Source organism: Pangasianodon hypophthalmus, chromosome 8, assembly GCF_027358585.1.
Source record: "Pangasianodon hypophthalmus isolate fPanHyp1 chromosome 8, fPanHyp1.pri, whole genome shotgun sequence".
Lineage (NCBI taxonomy): Eukaryota > Metazoa > Chordata > Actinopteri > Siluriformes > Pangasiidae > Pangasianodon > Pangasianodon hypophthalmus.
Window position 1 is genome coordinate 12399294 of NC_069717.1, and position 10742 is coordinate 12410035.

Here is a 10742-nt window from a genome sequence, read left to right on the forward strand (position 1 = left end):
TGAAACCAGATGTGGTCTTCTGCTGTTGCAGCTCACCTGCCTCAAGGTTCAATGTGTTGTGTATTCTGAGTACTGTAACTGGTAGCACCAAGAATGTAACAGTTAAATGTAAGTCTATGGGAAAACTGGGAACTTTGGTAAAGAATGAAAAGAAAAAGAACATAGACTTTCTCATTTATTTAGACTTTCTGGGCATTGCAATGCAGAGATGTTGCTAATATGATTGGTTTAAATTCTAACTCTGCCTCCAACCATAGCCATGAGCTTTCAAACCTTGTTTGTGATATTCAGTACTCCCAAATTCTTTAATCTTTTCAGAAATCAAGAAAAGTAGCAGTAGTAAAGTAGTAGTCTGTGGTTTCATGTCCATTGTAAAATTTATATGCCACTTTGATTTAAGCATTCTTGATTATATTTGTATAGACCTAAACAGTTTCAGATGATTATTGATGAATATTCTGAGCTATGTCATTAGCATATAAGCGGACCTCACATTCTTGCTTTGTCTCCTCCAGTCCGTCCGCTTGTCCTCATCTTACCAACTGTGCTTGTGACCATGTGAATCTGGATCTGTCATATGGATGTCTGTGCTTACTGTAATCATATACTGAATATGGGATCTAGATTTTTAAACAATGTTTTATTATTTGTCATTTAAAATACTACAAAAAATCAATTTAGTTGGGAAAATGGAAAAAAAAAACAAATTAAGTGAAAATTCTTGCTGACATTTATGGTCGCAAAAACATTAGTACTAAAGAGAAAATCTTTAGAGAAAATCTTTAAAATCTTTAGAGAACATCATATATAGATTCTTAAAATACATTTTACTTAATGTGCAAACTTAGGGTTTAACACAAAGAACAGAGAAGATAGAGAAGATAAACTATATATTAAAACAAATTAACCAATGTATTCTTAACTGAATTTATCATTTGCTCCAGGCAAAGATTTCTTAATATAACACACAAAAATATTTGTCCATTATTATTCTTTCACTAATACTGTACTTTCTTTTTGAAAACACATATCTGGGATTTGCATTTCAGTAAGATGTGCTTTCCTTATAATACTTCAGTCTGATGAAATCAGATTTAGAAGTTGGGACAATTCAGGAGTTCATAGACATATCCAACTCTATCAACCTGTCGCGTGCTGGTCATTCTCCAGTAGTAGATGTCTCGACAGAAGTAATAGTGTCCTGCAATGAAATAATAAATAGTGGTATTTTGTTTAATTCATGACCCCTGAGTATGATCTCTAAAAACTGTACTGGAACAAATTAAAATCTAATTGAAATCTGATATCCAGATATTTTTGCAAATGCATACCTGCTATTTGATTGCCGAGAAAAGTGACTTACCGTTATAGAGGAACACATCGTGAGCATCCAGTGGAACCCCACCGAAGGTCACGTCAATGTGGCGAGGGTATCCTTTATCTATCTGCTGAGTCTTCATATCCAGCCTAAGAAAATGAATGAGGGCCAAAAGCAAAAAATAATTGGAAATTAGTTCTATCTCTTATTGACTATACAAAAGATAAGCAAGTCTTTGAAGTAAGGGCATCAGAAAGCTTTAGATAGACTTATATTCACCTCCAGTAATCTTCTCCACTAAAAAGCAGCACCTTGTCTTTTCTTCTCTGCAATGCTCCTTCAACCTTCTTCAGGCTGGCAGACAAGCCAAGTTTCTCGATTCTGCGAGGTCCCTGGACTTCCCGTCCAGTGAACACCCAGAAGCTAGTGTCTGAAATAGATTGAGAATCTCTGATAAATTAAATAATCAGTAATTATATAACCTATGTAAGAAATGATTCATTATAACAAGCTACCTGACTCTTACCTGCAAAGAAGTACATCTTCTTAGTAAGAGGGTCCTCAAAAGCTGTGTCGAGCTTAGCTGGCAGGGAAGGCCATCTCTCAGAGACCAGGAAGGGGCCTTTGTGTTCCCTGTTACCGCGATTTGAGGACTTCCAGTAGTACCTAATCGGAATGAAAGATTACTTCCTTTAATTTTCTGAGAGATCACTGATTAATTATATATGACTAAACTTTCGAGTCTTGCTATACTCATAATTATTTTATTACTTGAAGCTGTACCTCCTCTAGTCTTCAAGCACCCCAACCAGACCACAAAGACTCACAATGTGGACTGATCAGGTGTTCTTGTGGTTACTTATTGGGAGTATTTGATCATAAATATTCACTATATATACAAGTGTATGTAGTTCCTCGATAGTACTGTTGCATGCAGGCTACCAGTTCTTACCCATCTTTGAAGAAATGAAGCTCCCCTTGGATCTCTGTGATCACATCAAATTTGTCCACTTTGCAAGGATCTACTGAGGGGTCCACAGGCGTATACACAGATGGAGTTGTGGTGGAGGTTGGGGATGGAGTTTTTTTAGTGGGTTTGGGAGTAGAAACTGGGGAAGATGTAGTGGTTGACGGCTTGGGTGGAGTAGGGTTTGGGCCTTTTTTGGGTCCTGAATAAGGTAAAACATGTGAATACATTATTAAGTACCATCAATTTTTTGTTTATCATAATAGCTGTGACCAACATGCCTTTTTGTTAGGTCAGGGTTCTAAAAATGGGTGAATATATAATATCTATGTTGATCTGCATACCATAGAGATACTGGATGCCCTCGATGTCATCCTGATTCAGAGAGAAGTCTGCTATATATTTGTACATAGGGTACATCAGAGCATCCTTAATGTTGGAATGGTCCAGACCAAGAGCATGTCCAAACTCATGGGCTGCCACCAGGAACAGACTGTATCCTGTGACAAGCAGAAATATGGGTTCATAGCAATCCTTGATTTTTGCATATATTTATATTATTATTAGCTACACTGATAAATGCTAAAGGTGAAGAAAATTACCCTGATCTGGGCAAAATCCCCATTTATTGTCCCTGTCATAGTCGCTGGTTGTGGCACACCACAGTTTTCCATCACTGCGGCCTTCACTCGTGCAGGAAGTATAGGTTTTCCCCTGGAAGCTGAAAGGAAACTGACACGGCTCCCCCTCGGAGTTTCCACCAATCACAGCAGTATCTGTTGGCCAAAATTTATACACATAATTTCATTGGCTAATGAACATCAGCTGTATGTTGTAGCACTTCCTTTGTGTAATTTTGACCTAATACCTGGTTTTAAAAATGCTAACACATAATAGCTAGGTTTTTTGATGTGATTAAACCAAATGGTAAATTGAAGGCTCTCACCTCGGTTAGGACAGAACCCATATTTTTTGTCCTGGTCAAAGTTGGCTGTAGTAGCGCACCAGCGATACCCATCATCACGTCCGTCAGTGGTGCAACTGGTGTATGTTTTCTGCTCAAACACGAACGGAAAGACACAAGGTGCACTATCACCATTCCCGTCATATGTGAACAGAACTGTGAAGAGAGACAAGCCCAGTTACTTTATCATCTCACATACACTGAAATAATGCCCAGGTCTTGCCATAGATAATGGAGAACTTACGCTCGCTAGGGCAGAAACCATATTTCCCATCTTTGCCATAGTCAGCAGTCGTGGCACACCATGGCAGACCATCTTCACGACCTTCAGTGGTGCAAGTGGAATACGATTTCCCCTCAAACCAGAAAGGGAAATGACACATAGCGCCTTCTGCATTGCCATAGTAGGTCTTGATTGCTGAAGGAAAAAGATACATTCATGCTTACATGAAACTGTGATAATCAGCTCACACCTTGAAGGAAGACCTGCATGTTTGCATGAGTATCCTCAGTAAGTATACAATCAGACCTCTAGAGGGAACTATAGTTCTATTTTCGAGCATTAGTGCAGCATCACCACTATTTGACAAATATTTTTATGATTGATAAATTGATCAAATTTGATATATTTTTTCAAATACAAGACCCTTACCTGGTTCATTGCCAAGGGTCCAGTATTCATCATCATCAAAGTGAGCGTCTCCCTGCACCCCTTCACCTGGAGGATAAGCATGCGCTAACAGGCCGTCTTTCCCATCAAATGGGTAAAGATCTCCATGATCTGCAATATACATATCCTGTTTAAACCATTTCCCCCTTTTGTTTTGTATTTGTATCACACAACTGCATAAACAGCCAATTTGTAAAAGTAATGAAACATAAATAACTAAAAAGAATCTGTTCCTTAATCTACCAAATTGTAAAATCCCCAGTGATAGGACACTGCTTAAAGAGAACTGATTTAACTAGATTTATGCTTTATTCTTGGGTAACTGGCAGAAAGCCTCATCCTATGATTAAAAACTCACTCTTTTTTCCAAATGAGATCATGATGTCAGCAATGCCATCGTAGAGACGTGTGAAAGTCAGGGGTGTGACATCACTCCACACTTTGAAGGCTCGGGCAAAGGCATCGTCAGTAATAGAGGCGTCTAAGTCTGGTGAGTAGTTCAAAATCCTACAGAAAATATAATAGAGGGTAATTAGTATTACAATCAGTAACATTTGACCTAATCCCGAAGCTGTATTGTCTGGTGCTGGGTATTCTTTCCTCACTTCCGTCACAACTCACATCTTCCCTCAGACTCTTTCCTTAAATAATGATCCAATTGGATTTCTAATTAAATTTCTAATCTATTGATTTCCATGAATCATTGGGAAAGTATGGCTGTTTGCAAAAGCACATGAAAAGACTTAATTTTATAAAAAGCTAACATGTTAAACACTAAAATGGTTACCTGTATGTAACGTCAGTGTGATCCCACTTCAGGTCTCCTTCAAATGTCCGGTAGTTGCGGACGTCTGGCACACCACAGCGTGGCTGCTTCATGGCATCGATTGTCGGTTGATCCAGCTTGCCTGTCTCCTCCAGACCCAGCTGATTCTGCAGCCTCCTCAGGGCTTTGGAGGTAGACACTGCTGCCTGCCGTCCACTCTTATCCAGAACCTCCATATAACCAAAGCGATTCAGGTAGCTCTGCAGACAAACAAAACAGAAAAAGGCAATCAGGCAAGCTTACTTGCATACATGTGTAATTTCCTCTGTAATATATTTAGTGGTGTTATTTGACCACATACATATTGTGTAAGTACTGCATGAATGATTAAATGGTAAAGTATCCTTCTGTTAGAATTAAATAATTTATTTACCAGAACATGTTTAGCAATGTTCTGCATACATTTGTGTGAATCTGCAAAAAATGAAGGAAGACAAGCAATACTCACTTCAGCCAGCTCTATGTCTGTCATGTTTTTGATTAGATCTCCGGGGAAGGTCAAAAAGGTGGATTTAATTGGGTGGCACCATGCACTTAAAGTGCAGGCCCCAAGAACCATAAACGCCAAGATACTTGTTCTCATAGTGAGAGCTTTCAGCCACTGATTTGTAAAATAAAGCACAGCTGGCTGAAAGTCTATCAAAGTCTCCAGAGAAGTCGAGTCTTCCTTATTTTTTTTCAAACTGATCTTATTCTGTCTAGCCTTGAAGTTCTGCAACCAGTATTTATAGCTCTGATGAGACGTAAATTACTCTACCTCATCCCCTTTATCCGGCATACACCCACAACAGAGTGTGTAGGGTTTTTTTTGTCCTTTCCATGAAAGATGCTGAACTACAAAAATAGAATAGAATAGAATACATTTTTTTAATCATTATTGAACATTTATGTATACTAATTATTATTTTAATGAAACTAACTCCATATTTATTATCTAAGCAAATTCTTATTAGTATGATAATTTAAATTTTAATTATTTTAGAGAACAGATGAATGATGAAATTTGGTGTTAAGTGAACCAGCATAACAAAAGTAATGAACAGTTTGAGGCGGTTTTCTAAAAGAGACATAGAAGTAGCCTGTTATTTACAGTAAATTAAGTCAAGTCAAGTGGCTTTATTGTCATTTCAACAATATAGAGCTAATACAGTACACAGTGAAATGAATCTGCTACATAAAACAACACAGAACTACATGAGACTACGCATTACTACAGAAAGTGCATGTGCAAAAGTGTGCAAACAGCACAAGACAGTACAATATCTACTAAAACAGGACTATAGGCACAGTAAGAGAGTGCATTACTGACCAGTACACAGTTTTAGTATGAAAGTGTCAGATATAACAGGTAGTGCAAAAGAGTAACAATATAGTAAAATGCTGTGAGTGTAAACATATACTATGACATTCAGCAGATAAGCTTATACCATATATGGACATAGCAGTTGTTGGGGTAGAAGCCAGGTAGAGAGTATAGTAATGACAAAAAATTAAATACAATTTTTATAAATACAGTAGCAGCAAAAATGCAGGTAGTCAATACAGAAATGTGCAAAAATTGCAAAGGGAGTGGAATTGTGTTCAGTTGAGTGTGTGTGTGTGTGTGTTTGTGCGTACACGTGTGTGTTGTCACACCAGTCTCTGAGTATTGAGGAGTCTGATGGCTTGGAGGAAGAAACTGTTGCACAGTCTGGCCGTGACCTTTTGCCAGATGGCAGGAAGGTGAAGAGTTTGTGTGAGGGGTGTGTGGGGTCATCCACAATGCTGGTGGCTTTGTGGATGCAGCGTGTGGTGTAAACGGAGTGAAGAGAGACCCTGATGATCTTCTCAGCTGTCCTCACTAGCTGCTGCAGGGTCTTGTGATCCGAGACGGTGCAATTTCCCAACCAGGCAGTGATACAGCTGTTTAGGATGCTCTCGATAGTCCCTCTGTGGAATATGGTGAGGATGGGGGGTGGGAGATGGGCTTTCCTTAGCCTTTGCAGAAAGTAGAGACGCTACTCAGCTTTCTTGGTTATGGAGTTGTTTCTGAGGAACCAGGTCAGGTTCTTCGCCAGGTGAACACCAAGGAATTTGGTGCTCTTGACGATCTCCACAGAGGAGCTGTCGATGTTCACCTGAGAGTGGTTGCTCTGTGTGCTCCTGAAGTCAACAACCATCTCTTTAGTTTTGAAAAACTATGAAAAGTAAACACTTTAGCCACCAGCAGTGATTTTAGTTACCACAATGACCTCCTGATCTGATTGAGAAACCCAATACTTTTGTGCCACCACTTGTTTTTTCCTCAAACCCATAGTGCCCTTGAATGCTTATAGAAAACAGTATACCTAGTACATTCGTTTAGTAACTTATTAAGTAAATATTAAGTCATCTTTGTTTTAATTTTGTTTGAAGTCCACAGCATAGTAATATTTGATCATTTCCCAGAACAGAACTATGAATATCCTTTCCCACACACGCACACTGTAATTGTACTTTTTTTGTTCTACTGAATGATGTAAATACTCAAATGAAATACATCACAGCATGTTGGAAGTTGGAGTCAATACAGAATTATACAGAGCATGAATCATCATATCAACTTTAGCAATAGTCATACTGAATCATACGGGATGTCATTTAACCGCAGGATTGTACATCACCGCTGCTCATTACATAACTTTCCATAGGATAATGTAATCAAAACAGGAAGTCTGTAGCTTCCTTCCTTCCATTCTATTTCTTTTACAGTTCTGACACTGTTGTTGATTAATTATAACACTTTTTTATTTACATAAAGCACATATTAACCCAAGAAATACCTGAGAAACGAGAAAATCATATTATGGAATCATTCATGAATTAATATTTTGAGAACAGGATTTTGAGCAGAAAACTAAACTGTGTATATATATATATATATATGTGTATATATATATATATATATATATATATATATATATATATATATATATATATATATATATATATATATATATAATTAACTATATAGTTGTATGTCAAGTCAAATCAAGTAAAGTCACATTTGTTTATCATTTGCACAGCATGCCAAGACATATGTACATTGAAATGCTTGTGGTGAGGGTAAAGTAAGCTGCTCACGTAACAGAAAATGGCACACACACAGAGGGCAAGTACAATAAGTTATGGTCTGATGAGACCAATTCCAAAAGGTACAATAATTACATAATTCCAAAAGCTATGTTTGGCACAAAAAAAAACAAACAAACAACAAAAGAACACTATAGCACGGTGAAACCTGATGGTGGCAGCATCTTGCTTTAGGGCTGCTTTTCTTCAGCCAGAACTGCAGATTTTATCAAGGTGGAGGAAATCATGAATAGCTACAAATACCAGTCGATTTTAGTGCAAAACCTTCAGGTGTCTGCTAGTACCTTTCAGTATATCTTTCAGTAAGACAATGACCCAAAGCTTACACCAACTCAACAAAAGAAGATCAATGTTTTTGAATGACCTAGCCAGAACCCAAACCTAAATCCAACTAAAAATCTGTGGGGTGTCCTGATGCGGGCTGTGCACAGGAGATGCCCTCACAATTTGAAGGATCTAGAATGTTTTTGCAAGAAAGAGTGGGAAAATAGTTCCAAGTCAAGATGTGCTATGCTGATAGACTCTTACCCAAAAAGAATGAGCAGTGTAATATTATCAAAAGGTGCTTCAACAAAGTATTAGTTTAGGGGTGTGCACACTTATTACAACTAGGTTATTGAAAGTTTTTTATTTTTCTTTTTTTCCCCTAAAACATTTCTGATTGTTTTTCACTTTATTTGTATACTTTGCAATTTCACATTAAAAGTGGGAAAAGATCTGACATCATGTATCTTAGTGTCATTCTTTTACTTCACAAAACCATGCCATTTTAACAGCGGTGTGTAGACTTTTTTATATCCATTGATATACTATATGTGTGACTCCAGAAACATAGGCACTTAAGCAAGAATAACTTGCAGTGTTTCCTGCATGTGTTGTTACATGCTCAATGGCCATTTCTCCAGCCAAGTTGGTCAACAGATTAAATTCGCAGATACCACTTTTGCACTGCTGTGTAATTAATCTGTAAGTCTTAAGCTCGGTCATGATGCTCTCACTAAAGAGCAGAAGAGTGATCCTGACTTGCCCAGTAGTTCAGCAGTTTCTTTTGAGGATAGCAAAGAGATGGCTGAGGGATGTTACCTCCAGAATAATGTGCTTATGTGCAAGTGGAAACCGCCCAACCATCCAGCTACTGAGGAGTGGACCAGTGGTGAAACAGATTGTGTTTCCTCAGTGTCCTTGATCAAAGGTATTGTGGTTGGCATGAGTCCCCTATGGCAGGGCATTTAGGGATTTGTAAAACCCAGTCCAAGATCATGAGGCATTTTTATTGGCCAAAACTGGAAGTCCTGTCATGCCTGATAACTACCAGGAAACTGGTAGCCCAATTGCCTGTGTTGGGCTTCCTTCCAAAACAAAGAAAGGGAATGAATTTTCACTCACTATAATGGATACTACCACTCACTTTCCTGAAGCAGTCCCTCTGAGTAATATCAAAGCTTGAAAAGTTATTGATGCACTGTTTTTCACTGTTTGGCTTGCCTAAGTAGATGCAATCAGACCGACGCACTAATTTTACATCTGGGGTGTTCCAGCAGGCTATGCACAAACTTGGCATTACTTAGATTGTGTCCTCTGCCTATCATTCACTGTCTCTCATCCATAGTCTATGATAAAGAAATATTGTGTTCATTTTCCTGGAAACTGGGATTTGTCCATGCCTATTTTTATGTTTGCTTTGAGAGACTCCTTGAATGACTCAACAGGGTTCATGAGATATTGACAGGGTCATTTGATTTTGTGTTCAGACATGAGGGTCAAGGCCCCCTCAAAAGTGCCAGGAACCAGAAGGCAGTCTCTTGCTGTCTGTGTCTTGTCTTGTCACTCTATTTGTGAAATGGGGGCTATTGACACCAGTGAGAGGTATTAATTCTAGTTCAGCTTTTTGTGGTCTATATTCTATTATAAAGAAGGTGGCTGATCGCCTGATGTGGTGGAAATTCCAGATGGCAGGAGGAAGTCCAGGTTGTCATGTTAACCTGCTTAACCCTCATCATGGCCACTCAGCTGAAGTACTGGTCACATGCATGTCTACAGTCTGTGGTGAAGGTGAAAGACACAGTGACTTTAGTACTAGTGGGATGCAAAGTGAGAGCCTCTTTTGTAGGATCAAAGCCTAAACATCTGCTTATGCTGTTCACGCGACAAATGGCCAAGATGTTCAGGCTTTGATCAGTGGATTTCCTGAAGTGTGTTGGGGACAGGCCTGGTATCACCACCCTAGCTGTATATGATGCTGGATCTAGTGATGCTGTCTCTGCCCATTATACAGTATCCTTATAGGCTCTCCTTTTAAGCTGAATATGGTTAAGCATGAGTTGGCCTACAGGGAAGAGATTGGGGCAATAGAGCCAGATCAGAGTGACTGAAGTTTGCCCGTGCTGCTGGTTTCAAAGCTTGATAATTCATTAAGGCTGTGATTAGACTAACAAAAGGTGAATCAAGTTACAAAGATATCACAAAGATTACAAATGCTTTCTCCATTCCAGAGTTATAGGATGCATTAAACTGTGTTGGTAGAGCCCAACTGACAGGTCCCATTGTCAGACAAAGTGAGACAAAATCCTGCTTTTGTGATTCCTGATTCTTTGTATGTCTGCAAGGATCTTTCCTTTGGTATGAAGAATACACCAGTGACCTTTGAAAGGCTAATGAATCAGGTAACACCTGGCCTTAGTAACATAATCATTTACATTGATAATTTGGACCTTCACAGTAATTCGTGGCTGGAATGTATACAAGCCGGGGTTTGAAATGTGAGATTGGGAGAGCTCAAGTCACTTATTTGGGTCACCAGGTTGTGTAGCATATCTCAGAATGCTGCTTTTCTTTACTTTGCTTGTAATTTGGGGGGCATTGTCCCCCCAGTTTTAGTTTTGAATG

The 10742-nt window shown here is 38.7% G+C and overlaps 1 protein-coding gene across 1 annotated transcript; it reads right to left on the reverse strand.

The window, feature by feature from the left end:
- Positions 1 to 606: 606 nt before the first annotated feature.
- Positions 607 to 5328, reverse strand: LOC117597871 (matrix metalloproteinase-9-like). Its single transcript, XM_053236130.1, has 13 exons — positions 5194 to 5328; positions 4707 to 4945; positions 4278 to 4426; positions 3902 to 4030; positions 3494 to 3667; positions 3232 to 3405; positions 2888 to 3061; positions 2630 to 2785; positions 2271 to 2487; positions 1845 to 1984; positions 1598 to 1748; positions 1364 to 1467; positions 607 to 1201 (listed from the first exon to the last, which is right to left on the reverse strand). The coding sequence occupies exons 1-13, from the start codon at positions 5326 to 5328 to the stop codon at positions 1095 to 1097; spliced, it is 2049 nt and encodes a 682-aa protein (XP_053092105.1). The 3' UTR covers positions 607 to 1094.
- Positions 5329 to 10742: the final 5414 nt, after the last annotated feature.